The 27,306-nt window shown below is 36.2% G+C and overlaps 1 protein-coding gene across 5 annotated transcripts in view; it reads right to left on the bottom strand.

Annotated features, from left to right (window-relative positions):
* Positions 1-27,306, bottom strand: part of MEIS2 (Meis homeobox 2) — a 249,119-nt gene that overhangs the window by 168,751 nt on the left and 53,062 nt on the right. For all 5 annotated transcript variants that reach the window (XM_081313424.1, XM_081313422.1, XM_081313420.1 and 2 more), the window contains exon 8: positions 9,458-9,603. In XM_081313424.1, coding sequence (XP_081169550.1) covers positions 9,458-9,603 — 146 coding nt within the window. The remainder of the gene's footprint in view (positions 1-9,457; positions 9,604-27,306) is intronic.

The raw sequence follows: 27,306 nt of genomic DNA on the forward strand, positions 1-27,306 counted from the left end.
CTTTCTAGCCCGGTACCTTAACCACCCAGTACCAGACGAAACTGCTTCTTTCAACTTTCAGAAGAACTACATACTCTTGATATACCCCTTATGAGATACATGTAAGAGATCTTTAGACATTTGGTCATTTCACTAATACTCTGCTGCATTAGTATCTAGACTCTTTGTAGAAGCTGAAGCAATGAAAATAAGTCAAGGGTTATCTCTGAAAACCTGGAAATTTTTTAAATACACTATAGAATACATATATAATTAATGTACATCAGGCATGTCAAACTGCCGGCCCGCGGGCCGGATGCCTCACGACAAAACCACACCCTCATTGCTAGCAATGGGGAAAAAAATCGCAATTCATAGCACGTCACGTGACGTCGCGAGTTTGACATGCCTGATGTACATTATACATAAATGACAAGATGGTATTTTTATAGAGATTTATAGATAATTAGAAATATTGAAGTCAGGTATACTATAAACATGAATCAAATGTTATTCTAAATATTATGACATCATTTCCTCAAACTAAATTAAATCCAGGTAGACTTATATAAATTTCATTTTTAAACAATTTGCATTTTTTCCCCAGGAGAGAAATCAATACAGTGTTTAAAGAATATATTCATTCTCTTTTAACTATTTTTTTCCTGATATATTTTACTTAGATATTTATCCCCAAAAAGCATCTTGGATTTGAGGCTAATACAGTAGATAGTTGTATAGCAGAGTAATTTTTAGTTTAATATACTGTATATCATAAAAACTCAATTGTCATTATAAAATGTTCAATGGTTTTGGATTACACACCAAATTAATACAGCATAGAGATTTTAACATGATATTGAGGAAGCCAATGAAGTGAGATAGTTCTTGGAGGTCTAGTATATTAACTTCAAAATATACAGGCCTAAAAGACATTTAGATATTCCAATTTATTAAAATCTCAGTGATTAGCATTCAGCAAATAATAAGAAAAGGAAAAAATAAAGTTAGTTTGTGCAAACTTGTAAAACAACTGTTCTAGCCTTTGACAGAAATTTATATATTCAGCAATCTGCATATAGAGTAGAAAATATTTAGAATAAAACAGAAATATACCGTAAGTAAAATCTGTACATATGAATTAATCTCTCAAAGGGAAATTTCTTGTTGTGGTACCATTTTCTTAATCTGTTTTCATAGAAGCTATCTGAAAATGCCAAACTCTTCCTCAAACATCTTCCATTCAAAAGAATCCCAGAAACTATTCTAAAACCATATCTAATGCAAGAATGGAAATTAATTCCTGGAGATCAATGTAATGGAGGAATTGAAGATTACAGGGAAGATATTTTCAGTAAGCTATCTTAAAATAAATAGTTGGAAGAGAATTTTTATAGGATGTGTATCCTCCAAGTTTCACAGCTCCAAGTAAGGCAGTAATTGTTGCTCTGTCCCTTATGTTTTTATCTTTCCATTCACCACTCACTGAATAATTCATCCATATATTTTTCCATCATTATTAAACTGAAAGAGGAATTAAGAAATATCAAAAAGATACAAAATAACATTTTAAATTCCTAATTCTAAAAAAATTAGAAGTATATCAGCCACAACTATCTAGAGTCACTTGAGGAAACGGGCAACTATAAAGACCAAATAAAGAAAACTGATTTACAGAAGGTAGTGCAGGTCCAAATCTAAATGCATTGCTAATAGCTGTACTAGTTGCAAAACCTAATCCCTGCCAGTTTGGGTTAAGGGTGGAGGAATATCCATACTGTCACAGGAAGGAGACCGACTTTAATTCAAATCAGACTGCCTCTGAGCCATCCAACGGGCTCAAAAAAACAGTGGAGGCAGGAGTGATGTCTGACTTCCTGCCACTTTTCCCACTGATTTTGCTTGTGGGAAGCTTGCACAGAGCATTGGAAATTATTAAAATGTCCCCACAGCTGCACTGCAGAGCAATGCAACAGCAGCTATTTTATTAATATAACTGGTTTGAAGATACTTGAAACAACCCATGGGAGTAATGAGTCCCAGATTTCAGATGTTAGCCCATTAGATCTACCTTGATTCAAAAAAATTTGCCCCATGATGCACCATTTGTCCAATTAACAGTTACAAACAGACAGGAGAGTTTTAGAAGTATAGAGAAAAGTTTTAAAAATGAATTTTTAATTAAATATTAGTAAAACATTCAATATATTATCAACACTTTAGTCTATTCTTTTCTAGGCAATCCACTATTTCAAAGCAATGAAGTTACTCTATGTGAGCATTTCTACTGCATGATGATCAAAATCCTCACCCTAGATCCACCTAGCCCCACATTTTATGGCTATCGAAATATGCTTTGTATTCTACCTTCAACACCATACCAATATAACTCATAAGATTTTGATTCGAAAGTGACCTTAAAAACGTCTGCACACATAATTTTGGGATTTTTTTATTACAGTATTTGTTTCATTTTTCTATCTCGTATGCTCTTAAAAAGGGACAATTTGGTTTTGGACAATTTGGGATAACCAACTGCACTATGCTTTGTTTTTTCCCCATTGGCTTACTTTGTAGTAATGTAAGACTAAGAGACAATTTCTTTAATAATTTTACTGGACAGTCTGAAACTCCTTCCTGATCAGGTCTTTGCATGCTTGTTATTTACCATAATAATCGATCTTTGAAATCTCTTGAATTCATTAGCCTTAGACAATACTACTCACATACTATGTTCCATAGTAATACAAGAGGTATTGGAGTAATCTAATCAGAACTTGATTAGAAATCAGAACTAATCAGAAAATGCTCAAACATGGTGATCAGTTTCTAAGTCCATTGCAGTCTCAATTCTTCTTTGCATACTATCAGAAATAGGATTAAATCTTACATGCCACTTCTCTCCCAGTAGCTTCTTCTCCTTATATGAAACTGTTAAGTTCCAAAGGCAACTATGCAAGCATTGTGGCTTTGGGAAAATCTCATTTTATATGAGTATGCTGGATTCAGCAGCATGGACCACTGAAAATTAGTTTAACATGACTTTTGAGTTATTTTTTTACTTCCACACAATTACCAGATGAAAAACAATTATCAAATGGGATAAAGGATTATTTGATAATTACCTTTTTGTAATTTAAAAATACATTAATATAATTTGCACCCAAATTAATTCTTAGATGGAGCCTCTAGATTTGTCTCCACTTGCATTTCAATGTGGCCTCTCCTTTGTTTCATTAAAATGAAAAACGCTAAAATAACACACTTTTTCTATGTGCTTATAGATTTCTATGAGCAAGAAATCATAGGATGCACAATCCTGATCAGCACATTACTCAGAAGTTGATGCAGTTTGTAGGAAAGATCAGTGCCATTTTCTGTCATATATACCCACTGTGAATTTTCCAGTGTTGTTAATTACTATAATCCCTCTACTCCTTGGTAAGCCAGCAATGAAGGCTTTGCCAAAAAAATATTTAAATGTTGGAAATGTGTCTTTACCTAAAAAGATCAGAATTGTACAACCAATGTTTTTCCCTTGTGACATCCTATGGAAGCCAAAACTGGAGTTTAAAGAAGCAGGATAGAAAGAATATTAATATTTTTGAAATCTGATGGTTGTGAAAGCTCTTGAGCATATCACGGAAAACCAAGAAACGAAACAAATGGATCATGGAACAAACCAACTTACAGTTCTCACTCAAAGCACAAAGACCAATCTTAAAGTATCATACTTTGGATCCATTTGAAAAGTTAGTTCTCTGTAAAAATCTATAATGCTTAATGCTTGGAAATGTGGAAAGAGAACAATTAACAGCAAGATTAATGGTTTCATACAGCAACAGGGTACCATTACAACTGGGGACAGATCCTGCTGGAGAAAATTTATTTATATAGTTGTTAAGAGTCTATACGACACGTGTTAAAATTGTCACGTCACGTGACGTGTCGCAATGTATCACGCTTTTTTTGCTTTGCCAGACCTGGGGTGGGTACAGCCTTAGCATGATGCAACTGGCCCATGGGCCGGCAGTTTGATACCCCTGGTCTATACCAACTTGACTGCACATAATCAGCCAGATAGACAAATAAATCTCTACCCTTTAAGACATCAGTTTTAAAAAGCTTGCATGGGGAGACCTTCTGGTAGAAAAAACTTGTCTGACTACATTCCAAAGAAAAACAAGATAGCTTGATTATCATATACTGATTGCTGGCTTGAATTTGATATGAATAATCATCTAAAGCACTAAGAAAAATTAATAAGATGATGCACTTATCTTTAATAATATTCCTTCCACCTCTATTTTGATCGAAAACACCTCAGCCTGCAGTTTAATTATAGAGGCTCAGGTTCTATGTATTAACCAGTTAATATTATTCAGAGCAGAATAGTTAATAGTATCAATTATTTATTTATTTATTTATTTATTTATTTATTTATTTATTTATTTATTTATTTATTTATTTTATTGAATTTGTATACTGCCCTATTCCCGTAGGACTCAGGGCGGTTTACAGGGCAGTTAAAACCATGAAATACAAAAATTAAAATCAATTAAAACAATTAAATTAAATTCAAGCCCCAAGAGTAAATCTAAAACCCAGTTAAATTAACAACCCCACAGTCTGGACCAAACAGATCAAAGAGCCAAGTTTTCAGGTCCCGGCGAAATGCGCGAAGGTTGGGGTCAGTCCTAAGTTCCGTGGGTAGTTGGTTCCATAGGGCAGGCGCACCCACAGAGAATGCCCTTCCCCTGGGAATAACCTGCCGGCATTCATTAACCAGCGGTACCCTGAGAAGGCCCTCCCTGTGGGGGCGCACAGGACGATGGGAAGATTATGCCCTTGACCAGCTCCATTTATGGACATCTCCTACTGGAGTTTATTCTTTCATATCTCAGTGTTTCAGAACTAGTTTAATATAATAAATAACAGGTGTTTTAAATTACAATTCAGGAAGCAATTGTGAGCAACACAGACCTCTCACAATATTCAATGATTTACATACTTATAATTAGAACAAACCACAACTGCTCTTTGCAAATGGTAATAAACATAAACATTTAAGTTTAATAAACCATGCAAAAACTATTTAAATGGTAAATTAAAGTGAATGGGTAAAAATCTTTCTTTAAAAAAATTAAAATGTATTAATCTGAGTTTAAATCTAAACTCTATATAAGATACCTCTAAAAAGGAAATAAGACTGAATGGAATCAATGTGCAATTCTCATCTCTGCCGCAGGAAAAAAATCAGAGGACTAAAAGTAAAAAATCATAAACTTACATAGTTCCTTCCTTTGCAACTGCTGCCAGTTCTGATTATGTACATTTATCTTGAAAACAGTTTTACATCATGCAATAAGTTTTTCTGTGGCTGCTACGATAAGAAAACTTTCAGCCCAACATCAGTGTGAGCAAGAGGTATCTTTGTACACAAATACTTCCTGTTTTCATTCTATGATCAAATATGTTATTTGCAGGGGAGAGCACTTGAGAGAGGAAAACAGAGATGTCTGAAAGACTAATTGAGTGTACTAAGGGGCTGTTTGGCATGGAAGAAAAAAAAATAGCTTTCCAAGGCTATGTATAAACCTTGCACGGGTCAGATTTCTTGCTGTTCCTTTTCTTTAACTCTCTTTGAAGTTAAGTAACAACAGCTTTAATGTCAGGTTTACCTTTCTGATATCATAATCTTTATGTACTTCTGAAAAGCTTATAGTACCAGGTTAGGATTTCCTTTACCCACTCAAACACTGGATATTATCCAGAATAAGCAAGTATGCTTCCAAGCAATTCATCCTCAGATCCTTTCATCTTCCTGTACTATTGTAATACCATACACAAGGCAGTTCCCAATTACATAATAAGAATATGGTTGGATTATAATGGAAGCAGAGAATATTTGTATAAAAAAGGTTTTGCATATAGCCTGCCATTTGTATTTCTGAAGTTGTTCCAAAAGTAGGATTGTGGAACTGTAGTATTTATAATTAGGAGATAACATTATGAAATGTTAATGTCAATAGGTCAAATTAATTTATGAAGAATTTTAAGCAAGTTTCAAAAACTTTTGTTAATATACAGAAGCAGCACAATAAAGTTTGAATTGTATTGTAGAATATTTATTGCACTAAGTATTGTTAATAGAAGAATGTGTATGTATGTGTACGTATGTATATTTGTACCTGATAAAATATTCCACATATAAAAATGTTTTGTGACTTAAGAGTTTTTCTCAGTACTTTGCCTGCCAGGCCAAGAAGAGGTTAATGATTTTTGTCATATTGAAACTAACAACAATTGTTACAGTTGGCCTTTAGTATTTTATTTGTCCTTTTCAGGTATTCAAAATAGGTGACAATAGCTTGCAGTTGAGAACATATGTAGAGAGACCCCTGTGGGTTATGGAAAAAGTTGTTCCATACTGGTTGGGTGTTTGAAAAAAAAATACAGCCAGAGTCCTTTTATGTTCCTTTCATTAATGAGAATGCATGAATGTCAAAATGCACCAATGGGCCATTCAAGGGGCAAAGCCTTAGCAGCCCCTTCTTTAAGAACACATCCTGGGATGTAAAATACATTTGCTTAACAAATTAAAATAATGAGATAATTCAATTAGTTTCTTCTTTAAAGAATGACCGAAAAGGGTACATTGTAAGATTATTGTAATAGAAGAATAGGTCACACAGCACAAAAGGGTGGACCAACCTATTTGAAATAAGGTTAGAGAAGTAATGAACAGAAAAGGTTTAAAATTAGAAGCTGTTTTTATAATAAATTTTCTCTGAAATAGTGTTTATAAAAATTAACATTTATTTTTATGATTGGAGAAAAGTTATATTTTGAAAGAACTACACTGCTTGAGAACCAAAAAGAAAAAAATAATGATGAAACGAGGCACTATTTAAGAGGACGATTCCCCCCCCCTCCTCTACATGCATTTAGGGCAAACTTCTTTTGAATGTTCAATTCACTAATCAGAGGTCTGCACTATGATTCTGAAGCTGTAGAATTATGAGATAGTACATTCTTTGACATCTATAAACTCATTAGATGGTATTTGTTTAACTTATTCAAAGGTCATCCTCATCAAAGCTTCTGATTTTCTTTAAGTCATGAATTTCTTTAAGTCATTTAAAGTGAGTTTGGGGGGGGGAAGCACAGAATTTCAAGACTAAATAATGTCCTGGAAAAATGATATTCAAAATAAAATATACACAAATGCTTCTACAAGAAAAAGCATGAGCTGAACACTTTTCACACAGCCATTTAGAACAAAAAGCAGTGGAGAAATCCATAGAAATGATGTAGAAGATTTAGTGAGAGAAATCAACATCAAGCTTAAGTGAACTGAAAGAATGTACTCATAGCCCCCATTTTTTTTCTTTATCATTGTGCTGCTCTTCAAACCACTTCCTTAACATAAAAAAAAAATCATTCCCGTTACACTCAACTTCCAAATTAAAAACATTTTACAGGTTAGTAAATCTCCAGCTGAGGTGATGTAGCAAAGAACAGCTGTGAAGTAATTTTGATAATGATGAGAATAATAAGCACATGGCAAGGTTCAGGGCTTTGCTGTTGCAGCTTCAGTGCTCTTGAATAGATAAAAGTGATTAAATACTCCTGATTATCCCTGACCAATATGTAATGGATTTACAGCCCTTTCAATTAGTCAGTATTTGCTTAGGACTCATTATTTTGTCTTTGGTTAAGTAATCAGCCCAGAGACTCATGTTCTGCCTAATTCCTCTGAGCCAACTGGGTACTATGGGGCACCTGACCTTTGGAATGGCCATAGCTGGAAGGCAAAAATAACCACTACTCTAGCAGAGATGCTGGCTATTTGGAGTAATCCTGATCCTTTAGGCCAGATCAATTCACCTTAGTTTGATAATAATGTTCTTACATCTTACATTTAACAACTGTGGCAAGAAAACTCACTTAACAACTGTCCTGCCTAGCAACAGAAATTTAGGGCCCCAAATGTGGTTGTAAGTCAAGGACTACCTATAATTTATAAGTTGATAATTATAAGCACTTATCATTGTGATAGTTCACCATGGGCTTTCTTTTAAATTATTAGTCCTCACAGGTGGAAAGTATCACAAATAATTTTCTATTTCCATGTAAAATTAAGTGACTACTACTTCTGCAGATATATATTTTCATGCCTACATGGTAACAGTAAACAAAATACCATCTCAAAATATCAGCTGCAAACAGCATAGGTTGCTATTAAAATATTCCTTGCCCATTTTTAATCGGTTTCCCCTAAAGTCATTATGGCTAGCTTTTAAAATATGAGATTAAAAGAGCAATTTAAACAGACAGGATTGAGAAGTTATTAAAAAGTATATTCTTGATACAACACAAATATATTTTCTGCAAATTTGGAATATACATACAAAAGTACTGCACATTCCAAAATGTGTATAAAACCACCATTCTGAAGGTGTAGTCTAGGGACTAATCACACCAGTTTAATTCTGTGAAGATCTGAAACTCACATTAAATAACATCAGTGATATCACAGAACTGCTTGGTTCACAATAACCCTTGAAAAGTTATTTAAGCTTCGCTGATCCTTCACTGATGACCATGTATTTTCTCTGTATGCATGCACGTGAAATCTCGGACTGTGAACCAACCTTCTCCAAGTTGGTGTCTTCCAGATATGCTAAGAATTATAGAAAATAAAGGCCGGCACATGTGGGAGGTACCAGATTGGGTACCCTATAGATTTAAACTGTTCGCAAAAGACACCAAAATTAATTGTTATGTTTCATTGTATTTTTTACTTGAGATCATTCGTATATTATACACACATATCACTCTAAAATTTACATCACAGTAAAATACCAACTTACAATATCTTAATACATTTTATTCTGTTTTATTTATTGAATTTATACAGCCTCACATCTCATGTTTATGACTCAAAGTAGCACCCAAAATTAAAAAATAAAAAATAATCAACCTAATTAAAACAAAACCCATTAAATATAAGTAGTCCTCATTTAGTGACTGCCTTATTTAGCATTCATTCATAGTTACAACAATGATGAAAAAGAAACTTTGCAACCAAGACTCGCATTTGCAATGTTTGTAGATCTGTGAGCTAAGTAAAGTGAATAAGAATTGTAAAAGATGTTTCACATAACAATCACTTCGCTTAACAACACAGATGCTTTCCCAAGTCACTAAATTAAGACTACCTGTACAATAAAAACAGTTAAAAATTATATAATAAGAAAAAAAATCAAGAAAGAGTGCTTTGTAAACTTATGCACAATGGAACATTTCTCACGACTCCCATGAGATCCCCAGGCCCAATGGCAAAAATCAAGGGTTTTCTATATTAAAGTAGCAAGTGAATAGATTTTAAATTCTGAAAAATAAAATTAACTGTAAGGACTTTTGTTCAATACAATTCTTTAAAATTCTTTAAATTCTTTAAAAGTCCACTTACTGTGAGATGTTGGAAAAGCCACGCTCTCATGATATTTGTTGCTACTTTGGGGAAGATTCCTCTTTTCTTTTGACGCTTTTTATCCTTGTCTGGATCATCATCATCACCTGTGCCGGGAGACGCTACACTGTTGTCTAAACCATCCCCTAAAAGAAAAAGAAATAGGACAAGAGACAATAAACAACCACTGTAAGCCCATTTCATTAATCAGATTAACTACTCAAGCACTAATGAATTGTTATTCATCTATGAAAATATCCAGTATTTTAATGTGTTATTAAATATAATTTTGATCCAGATACAAAAAGTTAGAAACCACTGTCCATCCAAATATTAATTTTATTCTGCATACATGCACAGACCATTAATTCAACTATAGATGTATATTTCACAGGGTAAAATATCTCTTTGTAAGTTATAGGATACAATCTGTGAAAATCTACCACGGGAAAACCTATTTGCTATAAATGCATTCCTCGCAAACATCAAGTTAAATGTTCTGTGGTCTATATATTTTGAACCCTCTGCATAGGTGACAATAAATATTTCACTGTTCAATGAATGTAACCTATTATCAGCTCATCCCTTCCCTATAGGCTTTCATCTTCCTATAAGGCATGCATGGATGTAAGCTTGTATACGCAAGTCCGCAAACATAAACATATCTAGCATGATCCTGAATGGTTTTTGCAAAACATGAAAACCTTTGTGTCTGCATCAATGATTATTATCCTATTTCTAAAAAAAAAATCAAGGTAGGGTGCTTACTTAATCAGAACTTTCCATCAACATCTTTCTCTTCAGTGGTTTTTCCTGGCATTAATTGTGCATTAGCAAAAAATCATTTACTTTTAACAGTCATAGTTATTTTTTCTTGCCCTCCAGCAAAAATGCCTTGAAAGCATGCCTGGAGGGCATCTAAATTATGTATCTGAAAAACTCTTCTGGCAAGGCATTGCAGGACCCCTACTTTCTTAAAATTCATACGAGCACGTCTTCCTGTTTTTGGGAAGGCATCAATCAAGAGCAGCAATATATGCCATATTCCTACATTAATATTTGAACTAATAACTCTTAAAAAAGGAAAGAAACAAGATCCGACTTGTGGCATAATCAAATGCAAAATAAATGAAGAATACTGGGACAGCACTGAGACTTTATAGATTGCTGTGTTTTCCTTACACATCATTAGCCCGGAGCCACACGAAAGAGGAAAACAGAGAAGTGGAGAGTTTATGCTCCCTGCTGGTGTTTAAGAAGCTGAGGTCCTGGAAGGACATCTGGGAATTGCACTGAGACGGTGGTTTTGTAATTTAAGAATAGACATTCATTAGCAGTAAATGCCATAAATCCCATGCTAAGTAAAAACCTTGTCCAAGAAAGCCTAAAACAATAAACTCTGTGCTCAATGTAGCCTGAGTCAGAGGCTTCATAGCTTCCTGAGGAATGCTACAGACCCGCAAACTAATTCCTATTGCCTCTTCTAGTTCTTTAGCACTGTTAAATTAAATGCATTGCTGCTATACAGATTATTTTCCTCCAAACTTTAAATTTTATTTCTCCTTTATCGGTATTGCTCACACACCTTTTCTTTGGTATGTCTTAAGCATACATGCATGAATGCATAAGGGTTGCAACCATATAACCCTCTTTAAGAAAAGAAACAAAAAAAAATCTTGAGCAAAGAACTGGAAGATTAATTTTATTGACATTCCCATTTTAACTGCAATGTGATATCTTCCATCACATAGAAAAGATGGTCCTCACTATTTACAGAATGACAGGCCATTTCATTACAACCACCCTGCCCCAAGGCTGAGTAGTTCCCTTCCATCTGCCAAAGGGGGCTTACTTTTCTTTCTCTCTCTCTCTCTCTTTGACTTATGGCAAATAAAAAGGTAAATAGAAAGGTTGAAGAGCAATCTAAGGAAAAGACATCAGACCATCTTCAGCTATCTACTTTGGAAAAATGCTATTTTAGAAGATTTTTTTCCCCTAGTAGTCCACCACCCTACATCTATGCGTCCATAAGCATAAATCCTTTTACAGTCATAGCAATTCCACAATGCCAAGGAACTGCTGCAAGGCAAATTTTCACATTAATGGCTTCTGACTGCTCCTTGGCAACCCCAGCATTTTAACCTGGGTGAATGTGCTCCCAAAATACAGAGACTGGAGCTATCTCATCAGCTGTTCATATGACACAGATGGAGAGTGGCTATTAGGAGCCAGGCAATGGGCCTTGGGGATCTGAGGTGCTGTACTGTAGCCTCAGGCAATTTTGAAAAGCAGTACCCAGAGATGGAGGGGCAAATGCAATGTATGGCAAAAGTGCAAGTTTGAAATCAGTAGGCCTATCCATTGTCTAGATAAAGATATCTTTGTCTTCACTAAAAATCTATGTATGCATGCAGATAATGGCTGCAGATAGAAAAGAATACTTCCTTAACTTGTCTCCTTTTCTCAGACATAAAAACACTCCAAACTTATGAGAATGAACACATGCACTGTTTCTCTCTAGGCCAATGATTATGTGTGTGTGCACTCAAGGAGATTTTGGTGATGTTATGTACGGCATAACTTGAACCTTCAAAATTACCAAGATTGCACTTTAGTTTTAAAATTGCTATTAAGAAGTAGTTACACAGCCTGATTCAGATTCCTCTAGTTAAACTTGGCTAACATTTACTTTTCTGGACTGTAAACTATTAGAAATTAATTGTCAGTAATAAGTTTAACTTGAACACACAGAAAAACTATTTACACAAGAACAAAATTAGATATTGGAAACAAAATACCATCGAGCATGGTATCTTACTGCGGTGTCTTCGGGGGTTGGGAGTGGGAGGCACCGTTTTACGGTGGTTCTCCTCCTACCTCCTGGGACGTTCGCAGTTGGTGTTGGCAGGAGGGCAGAGGTCGGCCTCGAGGCCTCTCGTTTGTGGAGTTCCTCAGGGGTCGGTCCTCTCGCTTCTCCTGTTCAACATCTATATGAAGCCGCTGGGTGAGATCATTCGTGGTTTTGGGGTTGGGTATCATCAATATGCTGATGATACCCAGCTTTTTATTTCTACCCCAAACCACCCCAGTGATGCCCTCGATGTGATGTCCCGTTGCCTGGAGGCAGTCCGGGTCTGGATGGGGAGGAACAGGCTTCGGCTCAACCCTGACAAGACTGAGTGGCTGTACATACCGGCATGTCAGGAAATTCAGATTATTCCATCGTTAATTATGGGGGGTGAGATAGTACCCCCCGTAGATAGGGCTTGCGACTTGGGTGTCCTCCTAGATTCACAGCTCTCCTTGGAAGATCATATAGGAGCTGTGACTAGGGGGGCCTTTGCCCAGGTTCGCCTGGTGCGTCAGTTGCAACCCTATCTACACCGGGATGCCTTGCGCACAGTCACTCATGCACTCGTGACCTCCCGTTTGGACTACTGCAATGCTCTCTACATGGGGCTGCCCTTGAGGACTACTTGGAGGCTCCAGCTGGTGCAGAATGCAGCCGCGCGAGTGGTGGTGGGGACTTCCCGATACTCCCATGTAACACCTCTACTCCGTGAGCTGCATTGGCTTCCGGTTGCCCTCTGGGTAAGATTCAAGGTGCTGGTTATGACCTATAAAACCTTAAATGGCATGGGTCTGGGTTACTTATGGGAGCACCTGCTGCCGGCATCAACTTCCCTTCGTCCAGTGCACTCCCACAGAGAGGGCCTCCTTAGGGTGCCGTCAGTCAAAGAGTGTCGACTGGCGGCCCCCAGGGGGAGGGCATTCTCTGTGGGCACGCCAGACCTTTGGAACCGTCTACCGGTTGAGCTCCGGATGGCTCCCGACCTTTGCTCCTTCCGACAGGACTTAAAAACACATTTATTTGAACAAGCCGGCCTGGTCTGATGGGTTTAGGGGTATTTTATAGTTTTGTATTAATTTATTGAATAGGGCTGTAGTATTTAATATTTTTTAATTTTTGTACATTGTATTTTATTGTATTGCTCTGTACACCACCCTGAGTCCTTCGGGAGAAGGGCGGTATGTAAATTAAATTAAATAAATAAAATAAATAAATAAAATGACAATTAAAATTCTACAAGCATCAATAACTGATTTTTAATAGGGATAGTCACTCTGTCATGGTAAAACGTAAACCTGACAGCTGCATTATAAATGAAGAAATATTTAGCAGTATAAATGAAGATATTTTTAGCAGAACACTTTGATTTTAGATTCCATTAAAATTAAAATCAATAACTGGAGCTACACCTTATAACAAGTTCAAAAGTAGAATTGCATTGAGTCTAAAGTTGATGAGCTGTAAATTATTATGAAAAAGGCATATATCTCCTTCAATACATCCTATTATGCCTAAACAAACTTTGCATTAACTAAAAAACAAAGCAAAAAACAAAATAAGCAATCAAACAAACAAAATCCTGAGGTTCTCAGTGTTTGATACAGAAACATAATTACAAACTGAATGTCTACTTAACTTCCTGACAGTCATCGCTTTTTAAACTAATATTTAAGTTTGTGTCTGAGTTGCTGAATATTATTTCTGCATACACAAAGTTCTAAACTTGAAAATATTACTAACATTTTTACTTAATGTTGTAAAACAGGTTAGTTCTGTACATTATTCACTTCCTACTGTTTTTTAACCCACTGTAAAAAAATAATACAGAGAACATGGATTTCCAAAGGTAGTAATTAAAAAAAACATTCCCTAAAAGGATAGGTTTATGAATTTGTGGGTGCACATGTGCACATATATGTGTGCATGTGTATGAGACCGAACTTTCATTCCTAGAAAGATATTCATACACTTCCAACGTCCACAGACCTCAGGAATCTTCTAGGAATGGATGATCCATGCCCCCAGAAGGTTTGCTTATATGTTGCATTTCATGTTAGGCATTTTGCATCACCACCACCCCAGCAGCAATGCACAAAGCTGTCAATCTTGCCCTAGATCTGTATAACTGTTGTGTTATACAGTGTACTTCCTCCAGGGAAAATATACAGCAATTGTATTTAATGTTGTTCTTGGCATCATTATCTCCCATTGGTTTTCTAACTGAGTTTCGTTCTGTTTTCAAAGTGAGTATATACTATAAAAAAAGCTTTACGTCATATCATTTTTCTTTCTTAAAGACCCCAGTCCTAATTGCCTTTGTTGTTCCAAGAAAGCTATACAGTTTAAGCTATTCCTCACCTTATATAGTTAGTAATTTCTGAATATCTGTTCACTTAACTTATATTTTTATATATATTTGGTAGAAGAAACACAATAATTACAGTGTCATAACTGAATTCTTTTGACTTGCATGAAAATTTTCTAAAGAATTATAAATGCTGTCTGATATATTGCAAATATATCCTTTTTAAATTTAGTAAATTAAGTCTGCATGTTTTATGTGCCACTTATACATTAGTTTGCAATAGGTAAAAAAAAAAGTCAAGTTATTCTGCACTTCTGAACTGTCACTAACTATATAGTATCTTAAAACAGCTTAAATTCCAAAGATGAATTGAAAAATGCGACAAATAACATTATAACAATTAATAACAAAAGGTATCTGAATTCTGAACAAGAATTTATATCCAACACTCTTGGGAATGTAATATAAACGGTAGTTCAAAAAGATCCTGCATTTCAATTTTATAATTCAGACTTGCATCATTTCCATGTAAGCCCAGCTGCTATCCAAACTTTATGCAGAAGAGAAGAAACCACACGCCTTTGTTTTAACTACAGGAGCAGATTAATATAAACATAATGCAATTTGTTTAAAAAGTTAAGGAAAAGGGAAAAAACAGGTTCATGTCTTTATTGCAAAAGCATAGCTTTTGAAATAAAAAGCAAATAAGCTGCATCAATCCTATGAGAACTAGAGTGCATAACAGAGGAAAGCTATGGCAAAACATCTTCTATTGCTGTTAAGAAAATTACACAAATATACAAATATATCCATGAAGTTATCAACAATTAAGCTCAACTTGATGAAGAGTTTAAGAAGTATTTAAATCCAATGAAACTTAGTTTTGAATAGAAACAAAAAGAAATAGAGTATTACAATTATTTAAATAAGCACTTTACTTGGCATTTTATTTAGACCAAAAGCATCTGAAAAATTATGTGGGATAATCCAAAATGAGGAATTGTACAGGTAGTCCTCGACGTATGACCACAATTGAGCCCAAAATTTCTGTTGCTAATTGAGACATTTGCTAAGTGAGTTGTGCTCCACTTTATGACCTTTGTTGCCACAGTTGTTAAGTGAATCAGTGCAGTTGTTAAGTCAGTAACAGGGTTATTAAGTGAATCTGGCTTCTCTATTGACTTTGCTTGTCAGGTCACAAGGGTGATCACATGACCCTGGGACACTGCAACCATCATAAATATGAGTCAGTTGCCAAGCATCTGAATTTTGATCATGTGACCATGGGGATGCTGCAACGGTCGTAAGTTACTTTTTTCAATGTTATAACTTTGAACAGTCACTAAACAAACTGTTGTAAGTCAGGGACTACCTGTATTTGCCATACAGAATTATGCACTGGTTCCTATGATCTCTAAATGCCACCTGTTGCAGAAAAGGCTGTTCCCACATCAAGAAACATTACATATTTATTCTTAGGTTTAAAGGCTAGCAGTCTCATATAAAACTGCAGTCAGTGCTGCTATGTCACAGTCGTTCACACCAAATGTAGCAGTACTTCATTATTAGGCAGAATTAAGAAGATGTGGTGGTTTTATTTCCATATGCCATTCTAAAATTCCTTCAGTGTTCACTCTGTCAACTGACCTTCTGCATGCCTGTGTGCTTAAACTATAGAAATAAAAAAAAGTGCAGCTGGTTTACATTGGGTGGATTTAACACACTTTCTTCATTTAAAAAGGCCCAAACAATATTCTAACACATGGTCCATGACAATCCATGATACTATTCAATGTCACTATACTAAGAATTACATCACTTACTAGCTCATTATATAGATTTTCAGTTAAAATATTATAATTTGAGTTATTTTTGTCCTTAAATACTCTAATTGAATATAATTATTCAAAATAAGTTGCAATGTAAACTATTTAGACAAAACAAAAACTTGAGGTTTACTGGATATGTTTTTCCATTTGCTTATAGACCTCAGTAAACTATACCTATGGCTAAGAAAGGTCATCTGAAAATAGGAGCATATATCTGAGCAATAATTTTCCTTGCAGAAGATTTTGAGTTATAAGCATTAAGTTCTAGATCCCCAATTTTGTCTTATCTATGTTCTTGAGGGACTTTCTCTGCAAAATTCTATTATAGAAAATGAAACAAATTTACTAATTGTTTAGTCATTTTACTAATCAGCTATGCTACAATGTCTATATACGTTAATTTAGGGTAAAAACGGAATTATGTTCCCTTCTGGGTAATTCATAGAAGGGAAAATGAAAATGGATTTTCTGATATTAGAGAAGGGATGGTGAGCCAGCCCACCTTTTCAATACTCAAAAGAGCACTGAAAAACAGTTTTCATAGTCTTACCTCAAGTTTTTCTGGCCTTGAACACCCTCCCCCCCCAGGGCATGAGTAGAAAGAGGAAAAAAAGGGAATTTAAAGTCCTTTCTCTTCAACTTTTCAGGCGGTATAAGCAGCATTTAGCAAATTCAGCCCCCAAATGGCTCCAAATGCTCTGAGCTGCAGGGGCTCATCCTTTGTTAGTCTCCTTCTATTTACACAGGATTTACACAGGCTCCGGACTGAAGAGACCACATGTTTCTGACAGAAAGCATTTTCATTCATGCTGCATCAGGCAACAGGATTGTATGCACTGCTGCTTCAGGCTGACCTGAGATTAGAGATTTCAGCAACACTGAATCAACTAACCCAGAATTATCCATGGAGATTTTTCTGCCACTCACATTATATCTAATGTGGTTACAGAGATGAAATTTCTTAAGGACCTATTAAGATCTAGCTATTGTCAAGGAAATCCCTCCTCCCCAACAATAAACAAGACAAAAGAAAGTACATTTTGAAGGAAAAACCAGGCTGCTGTTTGGATTAAAATCAATTCACCCACTGATTGAAGACAAAAATTATCTTTATTATTTATTAGTTAATAGTAGAGTTAATAATTTAGTTAACCAGTCATCATCAGATTAGTAATGTTACAAGAGCACATTTATTCCATTTATTTAATATTATCCAATTAATATGTAATGGTTGAGTTTTTTAAAGTGTTCTTTATTAGGCATTGTTAAAATCTAATATGTACAAAATTGCTTTGAAAAAAACATTTTTATATCTATATATATATCTCTTCTCTATGTGTATTGTGGGCATATCCTAACAAGATATACCAATATGTTGTGGAAAAAAACCTTCTTTTTAGTGTTATCTTAGGTAAATTATTTTTCCCTTAATATACTTTTATTCCAAATTCACAAAAAAATAAATCAGGTTATACAGAGCAGAGCAAAGTAATTGAAGAATAAAATGCTTTTTTGAGTTATTTTCCCTATTTGCTAAGTTTATGAAATAATTTAAACTTACTAAAACACCAATATCTCTGTTAACTATACAAGTGAATATATATTAGATATTTAAAATTCTTCACAATATCTCATAATTAACGTCACTTCGGGATTTCAATAATTCATTTTAGACACCTTTCAACTGCTCTTAACCCTAGCAAATTCTAAGATATTAAAAATCTAAGAAATACTAAAGATAAAGGCTACTTTAAGTTCCAGCTTTCAAATTCAGCTTTCCTGGCATTGCTCTAATGCTAAAGCTTTTTAAAATATAGTTCACGCACACACACGCACACACATGTCACATTTCTAGAAGTAAGAGTTCATAATTTTCAGCCCCCAACTCAGAACACGGCTATCTTAAGTCATCCAAAGAATGTGACAGATACTATCATTATTCTTGCTGCAACACGAAGAAAGAAAGACCAAAAGGAGGAAGTCACAGAGATCAGATTACTAAAATCCATAAAGCTTTGTGCAGAATGTCTCCAAATGTTAGAGTTAAGAAATTATTTAGAAAATTTACTCTAATATTGTAGAATGTATAAAGATATACTTAAGTGTTTTAGAAACTGTATGTCTAACGCTGCCAATTTAAATTTAACTTGTATCTAAATGGTTTAAAATTTACTGTGTTTTCTTTTAAACAGAAAGAATTCATAACCTGAGCAAGGTAATATAGGTAAGGTAGGGAATAACAGGTAACATGTAAACATTATTTTGTTCCTGTGGTTTATCATGCTTCATTATACTTTGTTCAAGTGAAATTCTAGTACACAAATGTTCCTGTCTGTTTTTTATTATGCAATACCTTAGCTTAGATTTGATATATTTTTGATAGCTGGCTAAGGTTAAATAGAGGATAGAAGAGTAGGCAACCTTATGCCCTCCAGATGTTTTAGACTTCAATTTCCATCTGCCCTACTCCAAATAATGAATGGCAAGGGATTATGAGGACAGCACTTTAAAACAGCTTGCTTTCTCTTTAAGATTAGTAAATGTTTTATTCGTTTGAACAATTATCACTGTAAATACTACATTTTTAGGGTAGCATTCTATTGTTTTTCATCAAAATACAATTTAAGCTATACTTTTTATCCAAAGATAAGTCACTAACTATTTGTATTTATTGTGGCACAGTTGTATTCAATGGAATTATCTTACTGTAAGTATTTGGTCTTTTTTATATAATTTCATAGATCTTCCAATAGCTTTCTGTGAGTTAACATATCCTTTAATTGTTTAAATAAGAAAAAAAAATCAGCTAAAATTCCAGTGAAGACTTTAACAGAATTAGATAAAAAACTGCAATTTTTTAAAAAAATATTTATCATATTTTTAAATACAATATTGGAGATGAGTATTGAATTAGACTTCAATTTTGATCTGAAGGAAGATTAAAGTAAAATACCTAAATTTACTATGACTTTTATTCTAATGATCTTTTTATCTGCTTTTAGGTTCTAAACTAAAATACTATGTAATTGTTTTCTACATTCAGGAAGTTTCTTAAAGACCAGCTAACCATCTCCCTTGTAAAGTAATGTACAAATGTAGCAAATGCATTTTGGAAACTGAGTATCTTCTAGACAACAATTTGTGATATATAGTGGAAGTCAGCTGTTGTTTTAATTAAATGTTTATCCACAAATTGTCTTTGGAACTTAGTCCTAATTTTAATCTTGTGAAAACTTTCATTGTTGAATGTAGACTTCTTTAGGTTTTCAGTGCAAATAGAAAAAGGTGCAAATAGGAAAGGCATTTTCAGGGGACTTGGAGTGAAAAATGTCCAATAATGTGACCAGAGCTCGACCCATTTTTGCATGTTGCACATACAACATATATAAAAACGGCCAGGATTTCAATTTTACTGGCTAACCTCAACACTCCCTTCAAATATCTACATATGTGCACGCACAGAGTAAAAAGTTGAGTATACATAAAATTAAAATTACCCCAAGTAGTGATAATAATATTATAAAACTCCAGGCTTGAAACTGGCAAGGAGTTCTGGACAAGCTTGCTGTCTTGGCTTGATGCATTCCTGGTATAGACTGAGTGACAGCTCCTGAAAGAGGACAGTAGGCAGGCTGGCAGTCCTTTTCTACATTTGTAGTTGCACCCAAATGCTCAAGATTGCCCCCACTAGAGACACACCAGGCACAACCCCCAAGGGTCCATGCTTGAAGAAACACCTCCCTCCAAAATGGTTTAATATTTCTTGAATTTAAGGCTATACAAGATCCTTGATTGTTGTCAACTTAGTAAAACATTCAAACTGTAATAATTCAAATTTAAATTTTTAGAATACATCCAGAGAAGAAGCAAGGAATGGAAAAATGAAAGCAAGGGGGGGCGGCATGTAAATTTTTTGTGTCTCTTTTTTCTTATTTATTTAAATTACAATATCAAATTCCCCAAAGAAAGAAAGAAACCATTTTAAATGCTGTCATCATTGATTAGTATATTAAAGTATAATCTGTAAGCATGTATGTAAAAAGTCAGTTTGGTGTAGTGAGGTGGGCTAGAAACTAGGAGACTGATATTTAAGGACAAGGTGAGTTAAGTGACCATGGCTCAGCCATTTCTCCCAGCCCTAAGGAGAAGGCATTGCTACCAAAAAAAACCAAAAACCCTGCAGGGGACAGTTTCCAGGTGTCCAAAATGACCTGAAGACATAATTTGTAAGAGTATATTCTAGTTTCTAAAATTTAACTAAGAAATATACTAATATTTTAGCATGTCACTATTACATATTCTTGCAATTAATATATGGTATTGTGGTGCATAGTTTTGTAATCGATTTCAGCATAGCTGTGCAAAATAATTTTTTTCACACATTGTATGTTAAAGGGAACACCGGCTGCCACTTTTTTTAACCCTCCTTATGGACATCCCTGCAAATAACACTTGTGCTTAGTACACCTATTAATATTAACTTCCTAATAGCTAGCTTAGTGTTTTGCAAACCTATCTGACTCTTGACATTTTGACACTGTTATTCCAATACAAAGTAGTTACATGGATTTTTAAAATACATGAAGAATATTTAATAATGATATTTGCATTTTTCCATTAAGACATATATCTTCATCTTCAGTAGCTAAGAAGAAATGTACTGAATTATATTTTAATTTAAAAATAAAGAAAAGCTTTTTTGGACTTTTCTTACAGTTTCTAGACCAAACTTCCCCAACGTGAAGGGCTCCAGATACTTTGAAATTGAAAATCAATCAATCAACTTCTTTTAAAACAGTCTGACTAAAGAATGCTGCACTACAGAATCAGATAATGGAACATATTAATAAAGATTAGTCAATAACTAAATGTATTGTTAAGCATAAAGTTAATTGTATTACTTGCTAAGTGATAGCAATATTAGTTACAATATTATTTAGTACAGCAGTATCACTAGTAATCTATTTAATATTCACATTAGAAATCTCATTTTTAATCCTTTAATTACTCAGATATAAAATTTTACCTATCTAAAAATGGCATGTAAGAAACTACTTTTTGAAATAACAATAGTACCTGAAATTAAATGTGTATTCAATTTTCAAAACACTTTCTTTTGATGTTTTCGTAAAAATACTGATGTAAGATTTTGCTTAATGCTACAATGTAATACATTGTATTACATGTAAAACAGCAGCAAAATGGTTGAGAAATACCTATGACAGACCAGGAAGTATGCTTAATTATAACACTGGAAGTATGAATTGTAGCAACTTAATTTGCTGCACTATCGCTCTACTGCATATGGGCTATATATGCATGTATGTGTATGTGTGTACATATATATTCTTCTATTACTGAGATACCAGTTGTGCTTTCTATCATCTGAAAGCATGATATACATTTAATTAAAAGCATGTGCTACAAACCTGAAATAAACTGCTTAAGCATTGTAAAACTAGAAAAAAAGGCTTTGCTACAAAATATACTTGAATATACTTTTATACGATATATTCAATATACCTGAACAGAACAGAGCTGGAAGGCACCTTGAAGATCTTCTAGTCCAGCCCCCTGCTCAATAAAACCAACCACAGTGCACCTAAAGTTGTGAATATGAGTACCAAAATATAACAGGCCATTCTTCAATTGTTCTGAAATTATAGTTGTTTTAAATAAATACATTTTTATATAATGCATTGTTTTCTTATAGAGATAAATCTGGATGGCCTTGCATGATGCTATTCTCCAGCAGGAGGCTGATTAGTAGTAGTAGCTGTAAATGTTCTCTCTTTCAGCTTCAATTCCCCCCTCCTTTTCTTTGTTTCTGTTTTAGTGGCTGCTAGATGTCACTGCTTCAGAGTATAGTTTTAGCATCTGTAAAAATGGCTTGCCTGTGCTGGCTTAGTAGAAGAGTTTTAAATTAGGAACACATAGGGTATAAAATCACTTGATTTAGAATCTTGCAGGAGACCCTTTACAAGTCCAGATCCATTTAAAGCACATTGATAATTTTAGGGGAAAGAGTATACTCCTTGCAGAAGCACATGATCTTTGAGCCTAAATAAAGCTCTCCAATTTTCTTTTGTAATTTAATTTTAATTATGAAATAATGCCTCCTTCCCAATTTGGCCACCCCATTTCTAGTGACTCAATTTCTCGGACTTCACATTCTTAAAATCTGTAAAATCATTTGTAATGCTACCTATACAATTTATAATATTAATGTTAATATAATCAATATAATATTAATCATAACTAGGAGTCAGATCAATATGGGATATTTGAGGGGATGGTAGCTCCATACATGTGTAATCTTCTCTCAGTAGCTGTACATTTATGCATATCTAATTACAGCAATAAAAGAACTAAATTTTCAGAAGGCGTGTATTGGGAAAATGTATATATTAAAGGAGAATACAAAATAACTCTGAATGTTGTATGAGCTTACATACCATAAGAGTTCCAACACCTATGCACAATGGGGTGGATTAACTCTCTGGGTGCTGCAGACATATTTAAACACCTCCTCCTAAAGGGTTCATTTGGCTGGCAGTCTGGAAAATGCCAGAATGTGAAGGGTTAAGTTTGAAAACTGATACCTTTTTTTGCAGGTTTAATTTAAACCTTTTTACTTTAAGTAAGTTATTGTTCTGATTTAGGAAGTACATTGTCATTCAAAATTTGCTAAAATCAATGGAAGAGAAGTTAGCAATTGTTTCACTGAATTTGAATGTTTGAGTTGTTAATGTGGAAAATGATCATCCTATATTAAAACACCAATGTATATTGGATACATATAGCAACAACATACACATAATAATCCTTTACATTTAATATAGTCACAGACTTTATAGCAAATATAAAATCTAATGTATTTTAAGAGGAAGAGGAAAATTAGAATATCTATCATAAGTAATAAATAAGGCCCCCATTTATCATACAAACTGAATTAATTTTATATTTATTTTAATTTAATTTTTAATAACAAAGCTATATAATATTTCATTGTAATGTGCAAGTAGATCAAATTACCAGTAACCTACCCAGCATATATTGAAGAAACCTGATTCCTGATAAACTTGACAAGATTTCAAGAAAACTAAAATCAAAACCACACTGCTTTCACTTTTTTAATTTTAAAAACATGCATGCACACACACATATAGACACACACTCACATAAGATACATAACCCCCCTGTCATGGTCAGATCACCACCTCCTGAGGCTGGTTTTCCGTCATGCCACCCCCCGCCGCTGGGCGGCGGAACCGTCCAGGTGGTTCCGCCCCAGGCGCCTAATGGACCCGGATCGGTTCCAGAGGGCGCTTGGGCCTATACCTATCACCCTTACCCACAGCCCAGTCGATGCTCTGGTGGAGGCCTGGGAAACGGCTGCCACCAGGGCAATTGACTGCGTTGTACCCATGCGACCTCTGACCCGGCGCAGATCCCGTTGGGCCCCATGGTTCTCTGTGGAGCTCCGGGAGATGAAGCGTCGGAGACGAGGTCTAGAGAGCGGTTGGAGATCCAGCCGATCCGAATCCGACCGATTGCAGTTAAGAACCTTTATAAGGTCTTATCTTGCGGCGATAAGGACGGCGAAGTCTAACTACTTTGCCGCCCTTATCGCGTCCGCAGATAATCGCCCGGCCGCCCTGTTTAGGGTGACTCGCTCCCTCCTTAACCAGGAGGTGAGAGAGGATCCCTTGCAGGGACGAGCCGAGGAGTTTAGTCATCATCTGGCGGACAAAATCGCTCGGATCCGGACCGGTCTGGACTCTGACTGGGCAGAGTCTGACGTGGAGGAATCAGGCGGTCTTGAGCATGTTATCTGGACTGAGTTCGACCCTGTTTCCCCTGATGATGTGGACAGGATCATGGGGAGACTGAGCACCACCACCTGTTTGTTGGATCCGTGCCCCTCCTGGCTAGCTTATGCGGCTCGGGAGGGAACACGAGGCTGGTTCCATGCAGTAATAACTGCTTCTTTGAAGGAGGGTGTCTTCCCTGCCGCCTTGAAGGAGGCGGTGGTGAGGCCCCTTCTCAAGAAGCCGGCTTTGGACCCGGCTGTTTTAAACAACTATCGTCCAGTCTCCAACCTTCGCTTTCTGGCGAAGGTTGTTGAGAGTGTGGTGGCGCATCAGCTCCCTCTGTTCCTGGAGGAAACTGATTATCTGGACCCGTACCAATCGGGCTTCAGGCCCGGTCACAGCACGGAGACGGCATTGGTCGCGCTGGTGAATGATCTCTGGAGGGCTAGGGACAGGGGTTGCTCCTCTGTCCTGGTCCTATTAGATCTCTCAGCGGCTTTCGATACCATCGACCATGGTATCCTGCTGCGGCGTCTCAGGGGGTTGGGAGTGGGAGGCACCGTTCTACGGTGGTTCTCCTCCTACCTCCAGGGCCGCTCGCAGTCGGTGTTGACAGGAGGGCAGAGATCCGCCCCGAGGTCTCTCATTTGTGGAGTTCCTCAGGGGTCGGTCCTCTCACCTCTCCTGTTCAACATCTATATGAAGCCGCTGGGCGAGATCATTCGTGGTTTCGGGGTGGGGTATCACCAGTACGCTGATGATACCCAACTTTTTCTTTCCACCCCGAACCAACCCAGCGATGCCCTCTCCGTGATGTCCCGGTGCCTGGAGGCGGTTCAGGTCTGGATGGGGAGAAACAGGCTTCGTCTCAATCCCGCCAAGACTGAGTGGCTGTGCATATCGGCATCTCGGGTTAACCAACTTATTCCACCTCTAACGATGGGGGGTGAGGTGTTACCCCCCGTTGATAGGGCTCGCAACTTGGGCGTCCTCCTGGACTCACGGCTCAATTTTGAAGACCACATAGGAGCCGTGACCAGGGGGGCTTTTGCACAGGTTCGCCTGGTGCGCCAGTTGCGTCCCTATCTGGACCGAGACGCCCTACGCACAGTTACTCATGCGCTTGTTACCTCCCGTCTGGACTACTGTAACGCTCTCTACATGGGGCTGCCCTTGAAGACCACTCGGAGGCTTCAACTGGTGCAGAATGCGGCCGCGCGAGTTGTAATGGGGGTCTCCCGATACTCCCATGTAACACCTCTACTCCGTGAGCTGCATTGGCTTCCGGTTGCCCTCCGGGTGAAATTCAAGGTGCTGGTTATTACCTATAAAGCCCTACATGGCCTGGGTCCGGGCTATTTGAGGGAACACCTGCTGCCGGCATCAAACGCCCTTCGCCCAGTGCGCTCCCACAGGGAGGGTCTGCTCAGGGTGCCGCCGGTGAGAGATTGCCGGCGGGTGACACCCAGGGATAGGGCCTTCTCAGTGGGAGCGCCTGCCCTCTGGAACCAGCTGCCGGTGGAGCTGAGGACTGCCCCCGACCTCCGATCATTCCGCCGGGGCCTGAAGACCTGGCTCTTTGAGCTCTCGGGCCCAGGCTGAGGAGAAATTTTAATTGGGGTTTTAAGTATACAGGGTCAATTTAATATTTTTTAATTTGGTTTTTTAACTTTTGTATGGTGGATTTTTTAATTTCCTGTAAACCGCCCTGAGTCCTCAGGGAATAGGGCGGTATATAAATGTGAATATATATAAGAACCTGGAAAATTATGCTGGAAGAAACAGCATCAAGGAAAAAGTATTAATCTGCCTTTCCTCCAGTACGTAACCATCAATAAATTCAAATATGTAGGAGCACCCACAATACAGTTCACTCATAAAACTAAGCCCAGTACTTCACCTTGTCTTTCTTTTAGTAATTATTTTAAAGAGGGAAAAATGCTAAATAAATTTGGCATAATTTTCTATTTTGTGATTGAAAAATATATACAAACTGCACATTGATAATGAAAAAATAGACATTAAAAATAATTTTGATATAATAAAATGTGGTGCTTTTTTGTAATCTATAAGGTTTTTTAAATAAATACATCACTTCTCAGATTTAAGGACTGGATACCAAGAAAACTAAGGGTGCAGGCACTGCAGTCACCATTAGAAATAACATTGGTTTCAAATTCAAGAACTTGGTTGTTGTATATATAAACCAATCCCATGATATCTGCAAGTTGTGGGCTATTAGTAACAAACATTATACTACAGAATGCTGACTGATAACTACTGCTTCATATCTTTCCTCAGTAGAAGCAGTAAACAGGAAATGTCTAGCTCTGATTCCTTTAACATTGCATGGAAGCTAAGAATCCGGGATTGTTCTGCTGGAAGAATAGTGGGCTTCTTTGTCCCATTGCTTGGCCATTGTGAGAAGGGACTGCTGAACTAGAAGGGCCAAATTCAGAAGGGTACTGCTTATAGTTTATGTTCTGTTACTACATTAACAAATCCTGAATTAAAGCTAGAAATTTTTTTATTTCTGTATTGCTCATCAAGATGTTCTGCTGTTCTAGTCATTATGTATTATTACTCCTGCAGATTTCCAATTGCTAGTTTATTTTAAAAAATACCAAACAAATTTCCCTCTTTACATAGTTGCTCCTACTGCAAAAGAGGAAAAAAACTTCTCAGATCTTCTCAAGATTCAAATAACCTCAATTCTGTTGGGTTTTCATAAGTTCTGAAAGCATGGCTCTTTTAGCAGGCTCTGGAGTAGAGTCTAACTATTTACTCCTCATATTCAATTCTTCATAGTCAAAAGTCAGCTATTCTCTCTAATGTGTGGTATACTGCATATTATTTTTATCTGAAAATTTACATCTGGGGATTTTCAGGAATGTGAAAATTTGGTGATTGGTGAATGGAAGTTAACTTGGAAGAATGGAGCTGCATGTAGGAATGGTATCTGAGAACAATCAAAAATCTTCATTATTTTGGAAAATGTCTATGTGGTCATAAGAATCAACACCAATTTGATGGCATATAATCACCTTGGT

Source organism: Vipera berus (assembly GCF_964194415.1).
Source record: "Vipera berus genome assembly, chromosome: 1".
Classification (NCBI taxonomy): domain Eukaryota; kingdom Metazoa; phylum Chordata; class Lepidosauria; order Squamata; family Viperidae; genus Vipera; species Vipera berus.